Here is a 16,048-nt window from a genome sequence, read left to right on the forward strand (position 1 = left end):
CTGTACACGCTGCGTAGCGAGCCAGCTGTCACCCATCTGAAGCGAGTCCATGGTCAGGAAGGAACAGCTGAGATGCGGCCACGTCATCACCATCGCATCAGGCTTCGCAAATTCGAGTGCAAACTTTAAAATTTCATAACTTTCGCGTACGAGCTCCATTTTCGACGTTATCCACGCGAAGGCAGGAACGTACTCTACAACTTTCGTTTAGACTTTGTCGGCTAATTTTGACTGTATTTTAAAATTTTAGATTATTAACAGGCCGGGACAGGATTGATCCGTTAAAAATCCATAACTTCTTCATCCGACGTCCGTTTTCGTCTGTCTTTTTATCATTACGCTAGAAATAACGAGATCTTCGATTCTCGTTTAGGTTGTGTCAGATCAAAATCGCTCGATCTAATATTCGAACGTTGGGTTGTACACTGCCACACCGAAACTTCAAAAAATGATAACTTCTTCATACGAAGTCAGATTCGGGCATTCTCTTTATGGACGCTCTCGATTTAACGTATTTTACAACTTTTGTTGAGATAATTAAGGCTAAAAAGTCCTCTACCTTAAATTCATTATTTACGTCTTCTGGTGTCGTGCCGGTTTTGCCGTAAAACTTCAACGAGCCATAACTTCTTCGTTATAACTCAGATTTTGGCGTTCTTTATATGTACGGAACCCCTGAGACATATGCTACAACTTGGTTAAAATTATTTATTCTAAATAATCTTTTGTCGAAAAGTCGTTTTCGATCCCTATTATCTCTAAATTGACTAGCCCGAATCTACGGGCGTTACACCATGATGTTTCGGGAGAGGGCGTTTCTGGTTCCGTAGTATGTGGCTGATGAGGAAATGAAGAAGGTCCAATATCATGAGATGTTGAGGAGTGATATTCGACAGTTTATGAGCCGATCCAGCTACAAGACATTAGAGGATATGATAGCACGGGCTAGGGAGAGGGAGATTGATCTGGAGATGGAGAAGAAGAGGAAGCCAGATTTTGTGCCAAATGTTGAGGATTCGGGCAAGAGGCCCAAGGTATCTGAGTCTAGATCAAGAGGCCACCAGGGCCAGAGCCATTGTGGCAAGTGTGGCAAGTGTGGCAAGGCACATGAGGGACCGTGTAGGTTTGGTGGTTCTGGCTGGTTCAAGTGCGGTCGGACGAGTCATTATAGCAGAGATTGTATTGCTACCACCACCCAAGGATCTAATCTGATTTGAGTTCATTGCAATTAGAGGAGCCACAAGAAGGCCCATTGTACGAGTTTGGCTATCGCAGGACTGTTGTCAGCACCCGCTCCTGCAACTCTTCGGGTTACTGATGGCCGCCAAGGCCAGGTAGACGCGCTGTAGTGAAGAGCAAGGCTTTCCAATTGACGGCCGAGGAGGCACGTCCAACTCCCAATGTGGTGATGTGTATCTATCTTCTACTTATCTACTTATTTATATTGAATTGCTTGCTTATGTTTATGTGTTTTATTTTAGCATCGTTCCTTGTGAACAATATTTATGCATTGGTATTGTTTGATTCGAGGGCTACCCGATCCTTGTATCGCTTCCTCTTAGCAAGAGATTTTTTGGAGCTCCCGGGGAGCTGGATTATCCTCTTGATGTTGAGATTGTTGATGATAGGTCTGTTCGGGTTACGAGAGTTCAACGGGGTTGTACTCTTCAGTTGTTCAGTGAGCAGTATTTGGTGGATTTGGTTCCCATTTCGTTCCGTGGGAACAAGGTTATCGTGGGCATGGATTGGTTGACCCCTAATGGGGCAGTGATCGATTATGAGTAGCAGTTGGTACGGGTTCGGAATCCGAGTGGGGGAGAGTTAGTAGTTCATGGGGAGAGGTCTCAGCGTGTGCCGATTTTGTGTTCAACGGTGAGGGTCAGACCCTATTTTCAGTAAGGTTATTCCGGTTATGTTGCCTATGTTATGGATACCCGGGATAAGGGTAAGACGACCGTGGATGGTGTGTCGATTGTGCGAGATTACCCAAATGTGTTTCCGGAGGATTTTCCTTGGGTGCCTATGAAAAGGCAGGTGGAGTTCAAGATTGATCTGGTTCTAGGTGCGTCTCTGATAGCTAAAGCACCATATCGGTTGGCTCCTCCCGAGATGTAGGATTTGTCTACACGGTTGCAGAAGCTGTTAGACAAAGGGTTTATTCGACCGAACAGTTCACTCTGGGGAGCACTGATCTTGTTTGCGGAGAAGAAGGATGGGTCTCATCATATGTGCATCGACTATCAGGAGCTGGATAAGGTAACGATGAGGAACCGTTATCCAGTCCCAAGGATTGATGATCTTTTTGACCAACTTTAGGGTGCATCTTGGTTTTCCAAGATTGATTTGCGATCGGGTTATCATCAGATGCAGGTCAGGGATGAGGATGTGCAGAAGACAACTTTCTGGACTCGTTATTGTCATTACGAGTTCATGGTGATTCCTTTTGGGCTCACTAATTCTCCAGCCGCATTCATGGATCTCATCAACTGCGTGTGCAGACCAATGTTGGATTGGTATGTGATTGTATTCATCGATGATATCTTGGTTTATTCAAAGACTTGGGAGCAGCATGAGGAGCACTTGAGGGAAGTGTTGGAGACTTTGAAGAGGGAGAGAATTTTTGCAAAGCTCTCCAAGTGCGAGTTCTGGTTGCACGACCTGTAGTTTCTGGGGCACCCTGTCAACCAGAATGGTATTTTGGTCGATCCAACCAAAGTTGAGGCCGTGATGCAGTGTGAGGTTCCGAGGTCTCCATCTAAGATTCAGAGTTTTCTTGGTTTAGCGGGTTATTATTCAAGTTTCATGCATGATTTCTCCATGATAGCTGTTCCATTGACCCGATTGACAAAGAAGACAGTTAAGCCTAAGCAACAACAGCTTTCGAGACATTGAGACAGCGGTTGTACGAGGCGGCAATTCTGACCCTGCCAGAGGGTGTTGATGATTTCGTGGTTTATTGTGATGCTTCGATCACATGTTTGGGGGCAGTGCTGATGCAGATGGGTCGCATGATCTCTTACGTTTCGAGGCAGTTGAAGCCTCATGAAGCAAATTATCTGACGCATGAATTTGATTTAGGGGCCATGGTTTTTGCCCTCAAGATTTGGTGGCATTACCTCTATGGGGTTCGTTGTACTATTTACATGGATCACAAGAGCTTGAAGTATTTGATGGACTAGATGAATCTGAGTATGAGGCAGCTTTGATGCTTGAATGTGGTTAAGGATTATGATTGCGAGATCCTTTATGACCGGGGGAAGGCTAATGTGGAGGCGGATGCTATCAGCCGCAAGGTGGTTGCAGCTCTAATCAGAGACATATGTTTGAGGATGACTGTGATTACTCCATTGTTGGAGCGGATTCCTGAGGCATAGGGTGAGGCTATGAAGGAAGAGCATTGAAAGAGTGAGTGAACTGTGGGTCAGGTGGCTTCCTTCGATTATGATAGTTGTGGATTGTTGACTCTGCATCGGCGAGTTTAGGTTCCGTATTGGGGTGAGATTCTGATGGAGGAAGCTCTCAAGTCGAGGTTTTCCATTCATCTCTGGGTGACGAAGATGTATAGGGATCTTCGTCCTAATTACTAGTGGTCCTGCATAAGGCGCGATGTTGCATGGTTTGTGGAGCGATGCTTGACCTGCAGGAAGGTCAAGGATAAACATCAGCGACCTCACAACAAGATGCGACCCTTGGAGATTCCTGTATGGAAATAGGAGAATATCACCATGGATTTTATCACGAAGCTTCCCAGAACTACGTGCGGAGCGTAATCGATATGGTTCATCGTGGTTCGTTTGACCAAAAGCACACATTTTATTCCGGTTCAGGAGAGTATTTATATAGAGAAGTTGGCTTGAGGTTTATATCAGGGAGGTTGTGCACGTTATGGGGTGTCGGTATTGGTGATTTCTGACATATATGTATGGTTTATTTCCAGGTTTTGGAAGAAGTTTCATGACAAGTTGGGCACTCGTTTCCACTTTAGCACAACATTCCATCCGCAGACTGATGGTCAGAGTGAGCAGACTATACAAAACCTTGAGGATATCTTGCGAGCGTGCATGTTGGACTTTGGAGGGAGTTGGAATATGTAACTTCCGTTAGCATAATTTTCGTATAGCAACAGTTATCACGCTAGCATTGATCGATCTCCTTTTGATATGCTCTACGGGAGGAAGTATAGGACCCCGATTTGTTGGGGCGAGGTCGGTCAGTGGGTTATGGGGAGTACCGAGGTGGTACTCAGGACCACTGAGTTGATTCAGCAGGTTCTGAGTAGGCTCCAGACAGCTCAGAGTCGGTAGAAGAGTTATGTCGATAGGCGTTGGTCAGACTTAGAGTTCTAGGTGGGAGATATGGTTCTCCTGAAGGTGTCATCTGGTTCAGTAAGCGGAGCAAGATGGGCCCCATGTATATTGGTCCTTTTAGGGTTCTGGCTTGGGTGGTCCGGGTTGCTTATCGCTTGGATCTTCCAGATGAGCTCAATCAGATTCATAGCATGTTCCATGTCTCTTAGCTGCGGAAGTGCTTGGTGGATGAGTCTGCAGTGGTACTATTGGAGGATACTCAGGTGGATGACCGCTTGAATTATATTGAGAGAACGGTGGCAAGTTTGGATCGGAAGGCGAAAACCATGAGGAACAAGGTTGTTAAGTTGTTGAAGGTGCAATGGCAGCACTGCAAGGGATCAAAATGGACTTGGGAGCCCGAGGATGAGATGAGAGAGCACTATCCATAGTTATTTGGGGCATCGGACTTCGAGGACGAAGTCTGATTCTAGTGGGGGAGAATTGTAACACTTGAATCTTGGTGTGTTTCATTATTTCCCTTTGTTATTTTAAAAGTTGCATTTTTGATCCTTGTGTAGTACGTAAGGCGTACCACATGCTACAAGTAGCGTAGAAGCTATGAAGCGAGTACGCGGGGCGTACCACATGGTATGCTTAGCGTACTGATGCGAGCTGGGATCAGGACTCTGGACACATACGCAGGGCGTACCACATGCTACGATTAGCGTACAAGCTATAAAGTGAGTACGCGGTGCGTACCACATGGTATGCTTAGCGTACTGATGCGAGATGGGATCAGGACTTTGGACACGTACGTGGGGCGTACACATATGTACATGGGGAATACATGTCATTTAGTGAAACCCTAATTTATGGGGTTGGACACTATATAAGCACACTTATGGCACATATTACCCTCATTTCTCAGCATCCTCTGACCTTATAGCTTCATTTCGAAACCCTAGACCTTTCCTTTGTGTTTTTCAGCTCATTGTGTGCTTCTTTGTGTGTTCTGGTTCATTATCAAGAAGTAGGAGTTTGGTGCAAGGTTGTTGATCATCGAAGAGCTTGTGGATCCTTATTCTCTACTCCATTTCCAACTTGTTTGAGGTAAAAATCTATGATCTTTTTCATTAGAACCTTAGATCTAGTTTATATGAGTTTTGGACCCTTTTTGGCCCCATGAATAAGATCTAGTGGTTTGACACCAGTCTAGGATCTATGAGTTGCCACTCTTGGTGTTTCTGAGGTTCAAATTTCATAAAGTTGGCAACTTTAGGGTTTAGAATCACCCATGCATGAGATTATGTCCATTTATGAAAGTAATGTGCTATATCTTGAAGTTGTGTCCTTTTGGGGCATGCAAAGTCACCAAGTCAGTGACTTTATGGTTCTAGACGCTTATTATGGATTAGATTTGTGGTTTGGACTTCTGGTCTTAAACATTAAGTGCTTAAAGTAGGTTTTGGCTTAATGGGTGAGTACAATGGGCGTACAAGTCTGTACGCACGACATACAAGCAATTTAGCGTGTACGCTTAGCGTACAGCTGACTACGCATTGCGTACCCAGTCTGTTGGGTTTTATGTTTTGGGCTTCGAGGTTGGGCCTTTCTTTTGGGCTTAAATGATTGGGTTCTTGTTGGTATATCTAAGTGCAAGTGTTTTTTACTATGAGAATGGGTGGGCTTTAGGGTAAGGCCCATGTAAGGGTTTAGGCCCAATTTGGAAAATTGGGCCAAGTATGGGCCTTGAACAGTTAGTTGGATTTTGGGCCTTTTGGATTATAGGTTTGGGCCTAAGTCTTGGTCCAAACTAGGTCAGGTGTAAAATGGTGTTTTTACCCTAATTATGGGCTGATATCTATGGATTCGAATCCAATTATTAATTGGATGTTATTTGGTATTGATAGCTTGGGGATTCGTCAGTTCGCAACAACAGCAAGTGTAGGATCTTTTATCTGTTGATTGAGGTGAGTTTCCTTACTTGATTTAGCGGGTCTAGGGCACCAATGTCGGCCCTTATTGTTTATGTTAGGATAGTAGGAGTCTACATGACCCTTGCATGTGTTATGTGCTCCTATGAATAACGGGCGAGGCTCGATATTGGGCGAGGCCCAATGACCGAATCGTATGCTATTGTTTTATGATCATTGTATGTGTTAGCATGATTATGTGATATATATATATATATATATATATATCTGTGTGTGTGTGTGTGTATATATATATATATATATATATATATATATATATATATATATATATATATATGTATAGTGGGCGGGGCCCGATGTCAGTCAGGGCCTAAGAGTAACATATATGTATACTAAGTGGGGCTCGATGTCAGGCGGGAACCCAATATGTGATTTATTATGTATGGTATGGGGTAGTTTGAGGAACTCACAAAGCTTTGTGCTTGCGGTTTTTAGTTTATGTTTCAGGTACTTCTGGTTCCAAAGGGAAGAGCTCGGGATGATTGCATTGCACACACCACACAGTTCCGCTTTTATGATTTACTCTGATTTGAGATGATGTTTGATACACTTATTTTATTTGGGTTGTATCGATGATGTTTTTGGAATCCTGATTTTATTAAATTAAGAATCAATTTTTTGGGACGTTACAAGTTGGGACGTTACAGGATCGAAAACAAATAGCAGATAATAATGAACTAAAATTTAAATAATGCCCCGACAGCGGTGCAAAAAACTTGATGTGTATTTTTATGTACTAAGTAATAAACCTACTAGTCTAGATTATCTAATACACAATATGTAGTAGACCTAATCGAATAGCAGGATAGTTCAGGTAAGCTGGTATCGAACACATGGAAGGGAAATATCGCCTAAAATATTACTAAACGTTAACTAATTCAAACAGTCAATTAAAGGAAGGGTATCTTTTTTTAGTTCTGCAAGTCTAAAAGCTTAAAATTACTATTACCAAAAATAATTAAACTAACAAAAGCAATACAAATTAAGACCTAAAACAAGATATTAAAGAGACTTCTGTTTAGATTCGATTTACAATACTCCTATGGTTGATTTCTTGGATAAGTGCAATGGATTATGTTGATTATTGCTTATAGATTCTTAAGTTGACTAAACTTTATGATCAAAATAATAATCCTTTAGTAAAAAGAATTTATTCATGCATTGATAAGGTGAACAAACACATAAGATTACTAGTATTCAATTTGATTTATGCTAGACTTGAACTATGATTAACATTATTGCATAATGACATCAAGTCAATATATGAATGATCATCACATATTAGTTTCCACATTAATTTACCTATTCTTCTATTTAACCCTAGGTTTATGATAAAAACATTAGTCTTATAACTTTGGTGGTCACAAATTCATAAGATTCCAGTTTACCAAATAAGAATGATCATCCAATTCAGAAAAACTCAGCAATAAACATAAAAAACATTTATCATTAACACAAAAGGATCTTAACAAGCTATGATAACAAATAAGCAACTATCAACAATCCAAAATCCAATAAATCAACACATGGTCATAATGATCATCTATCTAAGTAGAAGTTAGGTTTTTAGCCCCTGATTTCTGGAAACAAAATCTTAAAAATGAAGTTCACAATGAAAATCATAATGAATAACTAAGTTCTAAAAAGTAATATTGCCTCAAATCTCTTCAATAGCTAAACCTTAATCGAAATCTGAGCTTTTTCTGAGTTCCAATACTTCTATGATCACCAAAAGTCAAATTATACTCCAAGCATTCCTCTAGTTTGAGAAAATAGTCATAATATTCATAATTCTGGAATCAAACCCATAACATTGTGGTTAACCGCCACCACGACGTGGTCTTCTTTAAAAACACGTAATCGACAATTTACTATTCCATCAGGATTTCTCAAATCACCACGTCGTGATCAAATTATCGTGACATGGTCTTCTAGCTTTAAGTCTTCATTAGTTTTTATCCATTTTCTCGCTTCCAGCTCCACAATAGCTTACTTTTGATCCCAAACATGTCTTTGATGCTACAAAACATATTTTAAACAAATTAAGTACCTTTTGCTCTATAATGAGCATAAATATAGCAAGAAGTATTAAAATAATGCATGAAATATAGGTGTTTCCCTCCCTCCTTGAGGTTGAGGGTTCAAGTCTCGTGAGAGACGTAGGTGAAAATTTAGGAGTAGTGTAGGAGTAGATTATGTTTTTCGTTCCAAAAAAAACATATCATTTGGTCTTCTAGAAAATTGTGGTTGGCTAACCAAGCTACAGAGTTTGCCAAGAGCAAAACATGCTTAAGCCGAACGACTAGTTGAAATTGGAGTATTGAATTTTAGCCTTCAAAGAGATGTAACCGGTTGTCCGAGTTAAAGAATATATTCTAGGGCTAAGCAGGTAACCTGGATTGGAGTGTTGAACTTTGACCTTTATGAGATTGTAGTCGACTGACCGAGCTACAGAATTTAAATAAAATAAAGATATTCTTAGGCTAAGCAAGTAGTCTGGGTCAGAGTGTTTGACTTTGACCTTTATGAGATTGTAGTCGACTAACCGATCTACAAATTTTAAATAAGATAAAGATATTCTTAGGCTAAGCAGGTAGCCTGGGTCAGAGCATTGAACATCGACCTTTATGAGATTGTATTCGGATGACCAAGCTAGAAAATGCAAATAAAATAAAGATATTCTTAGGCTAAGCAGGCAGCATGGTTCGGAGCGTTGAACTTTGACCTTTATGAGATTGTAGTCGGCTGACCGAGCTACAAATTTTAAATAGAATAAAGATATTTTTAGGCTAAGTAGGTAGCTTAGGTCGAAACGTTGAACTTCAACCTTTATGAGATTGTATTTGGTTGATCGAGCTATTAAATTTAAATAGAATACACATATTCTTAGGCTAAGTTGGTAGCCTGGGTCGGAGCGTTAACCTTCGACCTTTATGAGATTGTATTCGGCTGACCAGCTACACAATTTAAATAGAATAAAGATATTCCTAGGCTAAGCAGGTAGCCTGGTCAGAGAGTTGAAATGCGACCCTTGGTTTTATTCATCATGAAATACACATAACGACCTTAACCGCTTGTCCTACAACATGCTTTTAGTAGGTTGGTGCCACTTGATTGTGAATGGGCACATCTATCATGCACCTTCCTACTTACTTTTGTGGCCCATCATGGGCATTGCTACTTCCATTTGTATTGTTCTTGCTTTCTTGACTCTCCATGTCAGTATCATGGTTGGTGATCACTTCCTCCCTTTGGTTTTTGACAGGGGTTGTACATCCATTTTTGGCTTGAGTTATATATGTTTGTTAACCATTTTGTGGCTTTGCGTTTCCGACCACTTTCTTTCGTGCTGGTGATCCTATACTTCTGGGTCATTCTTGCCCTTATTTCATCCCAAGTTTTCTCCCTTGTGCATCCTTATACATTCTTCTTGTGCATGTTCTTGTTTCATCTTGAATTTTTCCTACTTCTTCTTGTTGCCTTCTCGGTTCCTGTTTAATGCCCGGTGTCATGGCCGACATGATGCTTATTGTCCACTTTTGTCATTTAATAGTTATTGATGTACTACTTTCGGTGATTTTCCATGATGCCCTACTCGCGAGTAGCTGTAATGCTTATTTAAGGCATTCATTGTCTTCTGCCCGTTCATCTAATGACCCTTGCCTATCGCGTGGTATTCGTGGAGTGGTACTCTTTCTACCCCATTGATTGATTGTTAGGTAATTTTTTTGGTTTTTGAATTGACTCGGGACATTGTCTATATGATGCTCATCATTGGACGTCATTCCTTGTCCTGACCTTCTTTTGGTGTATATTCTCCCGACACTTGACTTTGTCTTAAATTTGATAGCTCCATGAATTGTTGATGCAATAGCCTTGAATTTTTGCATCGTCGTGCGTTCAAAGATGACGTCATATGGTGAAGATGCATTAATGATAATGAAACATGTTAATTGAGTGATATTTCTTCCATGAGGATAATCGATAAGGTTTAGTGGTAAGGTGATTATCCCTTCCGGCCACACGTTGTGGCTGACGAAGCTGATCAGGTGACTCTCTGGTAGACTTACCTTTGCTCGCACGTGCCTAGGTAGCTGTTTGAATAAGTGATTGCAAATAACATCTGTAGAGCTTCCACTATCTATGTGGATATTGTTGCATGGCTTCTCCCTATGAGGCTACTGATTACGATTGGTTTGTCTCCCCTATGGAACTCATGACTGTAATCCCATTCGTCGAACGTGAATGTGCAATCTTCCCATTTTGTGTTTGACTCTTGCTGGTCACTGTATTGTAGCATAAAGATTTTGTTTTTCCTTGCGTTTTTTATTTTCAGTTCTACTGGTGGGATGCTTTCTAGGTATTTAAACTAGAGGCCTTTGATAAGGTCATTAAGCTGTCCTGATTGCATTTTTTTTCCAATTCTTATCGCAACATAGTGCATTCGACGGTGTCGTGTCGTGTAGATTCATGGAATTCACAATGTCGCCCTTGATCTTTGGATTTCATATTCTCCCTACTTTTTTATGTCGTGTTCTTTTTGCTTTCTCTTACTGCAATAAATTCATTTAGAGGACTATGTTGGTGTGGTGGTGTATTGCAATTCAATTGCGGGAAACGATGGAAGCAGTTTATCTTGTGGCCGGTCTGGCTTTTTGCATGCTCTGATGTGTTCCCTCTAGCATGAGGCGCTTGGGATCCTCTTTCTCTGTGATCAGTTTTTATCTTCTCGAATGCTACGTCTACTTGCTTTGTGTACCGGTGAACCCTTTCCATCATTTCTTTCCTTGAACATGGTTGTTTTCCTACTAGTTTTTTTTAAACAAAAATCTTAGTCTTAAACCATATGTAAAAGTGGTGACTACCATGATGTTTGATTTCTCTGGGGTATTGAGTGTGGCTTTGTTAAATCGACGGGCGAAGGCACTGATAGATTCATCTTCTCTCTGTCTACATCCTAAGATAGCTTGTGTCTCTGTTGTGTACCTCCTTTGTTACACGAAATGGCCAATGAATTCTTCTCGTAATTGATTGAAATCGTGTATGCTTTCTGCTGGAAAGCTTATGTACCATAGTCGTGCTTCCCCCGATAAGGTAGTTGGGAAGAAAATACACCAATATTTTTCATCAAGGTAATAAGCGTCCATCGTCCACTTATGGTTCTCTATATGATCGACGGGGTCCCCGTTCCCTTCGTACTTTGTGATTTTCAGTATGTTGGCTCGAATTGGTAATTAATATTCGCTTATGCTTCCACTAATGGTGAATTGTCTGATCATAAGACTCGTCTGGTAATAGTGCCATTGTTTCTGTGTCGCTCAATCTGTGTGTTCGGTGGTTGTTGAGGTGTTGGTTTTCCTTCTCGGGAGAGTTGCAGGGTGTATGATTATTGGTATTGAGGCGGCCAACAAGCTTGGTAATGTGTGAATGGGAAAGGTGGTGGTAATGGCGTGTATGGTTGTATATTGTGGTTGACCATCAAGCTTCCTGCTAGGCGTTGTTGTAAAAAAGGTGGAAACGATTGTGTTGTCGTTTCTTTATTTTTCGTTGTATGTTTAGCTAGTTCTCTTGGAGTGCTTGCTCATACTATACTCGAACCACTAACTGTTTCCATTGTGACTGAGTTTTCCTGTCTAGCTTTCTTTGCTCGCCCTGCCGCTCATTCACTTGTTTCTGCCTCATGAAGTGTGTTTGGCTGGGGTGAAAGTGTGGTATGAATTTGTTGTTCAACGACCTTGGATGTTAATGTGGTTGGTGTAAAGATATGGATTAAATTGAGTGGGTTAAATGGTGTTTCGTTGGTTGGATGAGATGATTGTGCTTTTTATTTCATGGTTATGTACGGATGGTGCCAATGTTGTTATGTGGTGACTCGGATGCTTATTGGCGTCCCTCTTAGAGCTTCTTCCAATGAGCAGTCCAGGTAACACGTTGCATAGTATGTGACAAATATAGGTTAGAAATTTGCACTAAGGGCGGACCACCAATATTGATCTCCGATGCCAAAGTTAGGAGTCATATTTGGTGCCTGAAATGTATGTAAGTTGCTAGATGGTTGCATGGTCTTACCTCTCAATGAAGGCTCGTTTTAATAGTAGAGGTTTGGACCAGTTCTTAGCTTCTTCTTCTTCTTCTTCTTCTTCTTCTGGGTTTTGCATTAATCTTTAGGTTGTGATGGCGAGCCTTCTTTTCTATTAAAATAGTCTTGCTTTTTCCATGTTTCCTGGAGACGCTTTATAGGATGTGTACGATGATAGGGTGATTCTTGCTCTAGTGCTCGACAATTAGGTATGCACTTGTGTCTTGGGCTGGTAAGCCGGGTTATTTGTTCGGCCTAGTTTTGTATGGTATGGCACCCCTACCCCAACTAAAGGTTTAAGGTGATATTTTGGAACAATTGTTGTAGCTTTAAAGACTAAGAATAATTCTAAAGAGTTAATGAAAGATAATTCCAGAAAAATAGAAGATTTCAAAGATAATTGTTGATATTCGCAATTCGAGCCGTGACAATTAAATTGCGCTGCAAAATAAGTCGGTTCCTAAATCCTATAAATAGAGCATTAATTTCGCTTAAGAGATATGTGATATCATAAGAGAAGGAAGAACCCAAAAGAGGAGCAGCATAATCGAACAAAAAGATTTTTGGTTTGCATTATGTTCAAATTTCTAGTTCTTATTAGTTATTTAGTTTGGATTATGGCTAAGTCCCAATACACTTCATTAGATGTATATGATCCAAAACTATGGTTTAATTCATTGAAAGATTTTTTTATAATTGTTTAATTTGTTATGTTAATGCTCAATTAGAGATCCATATATATTGATATTGATGTTGTTATGTTTATGTAACTGAGTGCATGATTTATGATTAGGTTCAAATTATGTATCTTGATCAACTATTTAGTTAAAACTAGGAGATCGAAACTTGACTAATCGAGGCGTAGATAGATCTAAGGAATGGAGGAAGCCCTAGGTTAAACATAATAAAGTTAAGTTAATATTCATGACTGATCAAATAGCTTGGACAATTTGAGAAGTTGCCACCAATTGTGGGAGCGAATCCCAAATTTCGTGATTTTAGAGTACCGAGTAGCATCTCATATCTTTAAATTTGTTATTGTTCAGTACCAGTATGTGATTCAGATTTGGTAATAATTGGTCATCTCTACTTTACATCGTGTACCTGCAATATATTTTATGAAACATATTACTAAAATAGACAACTTCACTTATACCCACTACATGTATGCACACATATATAGAATGTTCATACCATGTTTCATTATTTAAGTATGAGATTTATGCATTAATTCAACTTCAAGTTTCATATTAGAAGGGAATTAGGTGTGACACTAATAAATATCTAGATGGAATTCAATCTCATCCTAAGCATGACCATATGTAGTGAGTCTTGGTTAAACCTTTAGTCAAATAGTCTTCCAATTTCTATTATGTTCTTAAAACTTAAATTGATATTGCACCATTCATGACTAGTTTTCTAATCATGTTATGTCTTTTGGATTATTCCAATTATTGATTCTTTCCTTTTCTTATTTACGTATTTTTTTTTAATCCTTTATTGTGTTTCCTTTCTTAGCCTTGAAGACCGGATCTCTTATTTTCTTCCTCTGTATATATTGTGTATTTTCCCTGTAATGAAGGCATGAACAAATAGAAGAATATTTTATATGGTATCAGAGCGGGTTACATACCGCTTGAACAAAACCCTAAAATAACAATCTCCATTCAACATGGCTGGGGAAGATGACAATGGCAGCGGCTCATCAAACAAGACTGACAACGAAACATCCGACCATGGCTCTCCTTACTATCTTCACCCGTCAGACTATCCGAGGCAAATCCATGTGAATGAAACATTAAACGACAACAACTATATTGATTGGGTTCAAGAAATGGAGAATTTTCTGTTTGCGAAAAATAAAATAGGGTTCGTTGACGGAACCCTTCAGAAACCAGAGAAGACACACGCTAATCACATGGGGTGGCTTCGATGCGATGCCATGATTAAAGGGTGGCTGACTACAGCCATGGAAAGGGAGATCAGATCTAGTGTCAAATATGCTAGCACTGCCGAAGAAATCTGGAACGACCTCTGTGAACGCTTCGGGAAGGAAAGAGCACCTAGGGCGTATGAACTAAAACAACTTCTCACAACAACTAAGCAAGACGGGGCTTCTGTTTCTGCATATTACACCAAGCTAAGGGCACTTTGGGACGAGATAAGTTCAGTTTTTAATATACCCAAATGTTCTTGTGCAGGTTGCAAATGTGGGATCAGTAAAAGACTCACTAAACTAAGAGACAAGGAGAGATTATACGAGTTCTTACTTGGACTCGACAGTGAGTTATCCACGATCAGAACCCAAATATTAGCAATGAAGCCTATTCCTACTTTAGGTGAGGCATACCACCATGTGGCAGAAGACGAGCAGCAATGGGCAATCTCAACTAGAAAAAGGACCAATAGTGAAACAGCTGTGTTTCAAGCTCACATAAAACATGATGCTGATGTTTGGTCACAAAGAAAAATGGGTCCAAGAAATGGAAAAAGAGGAGGAAATGATAAAGTTGAACATTGTGATTTTTGCGGGAAAGACGGACACACTCGCGAAGGTTGTTTCAAGCGGATCGGTTACCCGGAATGGTGGCCCGGCAAAGGGAAACCAGAAAAAGGAAAAGCGAAAGCAGCTTTTGTTGAAACAGAACGGGACTCAATGAATGATAAGCATGGTGATGAAAAGATTACTATAGCTGGACTAAGCAGCGAACAGTATAGGCAATTTGTCAATCTGTTCACAGCGAAAAATTCTCAGAATATTGATGTTACTCAACCGGCAGCCAACATGGCAGGTAAATTTGATGAAGGTAACGATTGGGTTGTAGACTCAGGTTGTACCGAGCACATAACCCACATTCTTGATTCCCTTCACAATAATGTTGAACCATCACATGAATTACCTGTGACAATACCAAATGGCGACTCTATTCCTGTAAAGGGAAAAGGAACTTGTACTTTACCTAACGGGAGTGAAATCCGAGATGTTTTATATGTTCCGGACTTCACGTGTAACTTGTTATCTGTTAGCCGGTTAACAAAAGGACTTAAATGTGCCGTAACATTCTTCCCGGATTTTTTTGTTATGCAGGACTTGAGTTCGAGGAGATTGATTGGGACGGGTAGTTGCCAACGAGGTCTATACCGGATGAAAGTCAAAGAAAATAAAAGAGAAGCCTTAGCAACAACAGGTGAAGTATGACACAAACGCTTGGGACATGCCTCACATAGCAAACTTTCACATTTTGATTTTTTTTCTTTAAGCTCGAACAATATGGCTTGTGACTCTTGTGCAAGGGCAAAGTTTACTAGATTTCCCTTTCCTGTTAGTTCTATCAAATCAACAGAGTGTTTTGAACTTTTACATTGCGATATATGGGGAAAACACCGAATGCCTTCACTTACGCATGCAAATTATTTTCTTACGATTGTTGATGATTTTAGTCGATCAGTATGGGTTTTTCTTTTACGACATAAATCTGATGCAAGTGATTGTTTGATTGGTTTCTATAAAATGATCAAAACTCAATTTAATAAATGTGTAAAAAGGGTCCGGTGTGATAATGGGGGGGAGTTCACCTCGAATCGCATGGTGAACTTTTACACGGAACAAGGAATTCTTCTCGAAACCACTTGTCCCCATACCCCTCAACAAAATGGGGTTGTTGAGCGAAAACATTGACATCTAC

The 16,048-nt window shown here is 40.3% G+C and overlaps 2 protein-coding genes across 2 annotated transcripts; both read left to right on the forward strand.

Moving 5' to 3' along the window:
• Positions 1–14,034: 14,034 nt before the first annotated feature.
• LOC145063952 (uncharacterized) lies at positions 14,035–14,602 on the forward strand. The gene is made up of 2 exons (XM_079011502.1): positions 14,035–14,481; positions 14,564–14,602. The coding sequence occupies exons 1-2, from the start codon at positions 14,035–14,037 to the stop codon at positions 14,600–14,602; spliced, it is 486 nt and encodes a 161-aa protein (XP_078867628.1).
• A 15-nt stretch (positions 14,603–14,617) lies between these two features.
• On the forward strand, positions 14,618–15,717 carry LOC145062954 (uncharacterized). Its single transcript, XM_079010546.1, has 2 exons — positions 14,618–15,154; positions 15,451–15,717. Exons 1-2 carry the CDS (start codon positions 14,680–14,682, stop codon positions 15,483–15,485), a joined length of 510 nt encoding a protein of 169 aa, XP_078866672.1. The 5' UTR covers positions 14,618–14,679; the 3' UTR covers positions 15,486–15,717.
• Positions 15,718–16,048: the final 331 nt, after the last annotated feature.

This window comes from Lactuca serriola, chromosome 7, assembly GCF_051521515.1.
Source record: "Lactuca serriola cultivar US96UC23 chromosome 7, Lser_US96UC23_V15, whole genome shotgun sequence".
Classification (NCBI taxonomy): domain Eukaryota; kingdom Viridiplantae; phylum Streptophyta; class Magnoliopsida; order Asterales; family Asteraceae; genus Lactuca; species Lactuca serriola.

What these genes read in the sequence shown, in the direction of transcription:
- LOC145063952 (XM_079011502.1), top strand. Translation starts at nt 14,035, where the DNA reads ATGGCTGGGGAAGATGACAATGGCAGCGGCTCATCAAACAAGACTGAC. An exon ending in CTAAGCAAGACGGGGCTTCT is followed by an intron (nt 14,482 to 14,563) that starts GTTTCTGCATAT and finishes GTTCTTGTGCAG; the next exon opens with GTTGCAAATGTGGGATCAGT.
- LOC145062954 (XM_079010546.1), top strand. Translation starts at nt 14,680, where the DNA reads ATGAAGCCTATTCCTACTTTAGGTGAGGCATACCACCATGTGGCAGAA. An exon ending in ACCGGCAGCCAACATGGCAG is followed by an intron (nt 15,155 to 15,450) that starts GTAAATTTGATG and finishes TTTGTTATGCAG; the next exon opens with GACTTGAGTTCGAGGAGATT.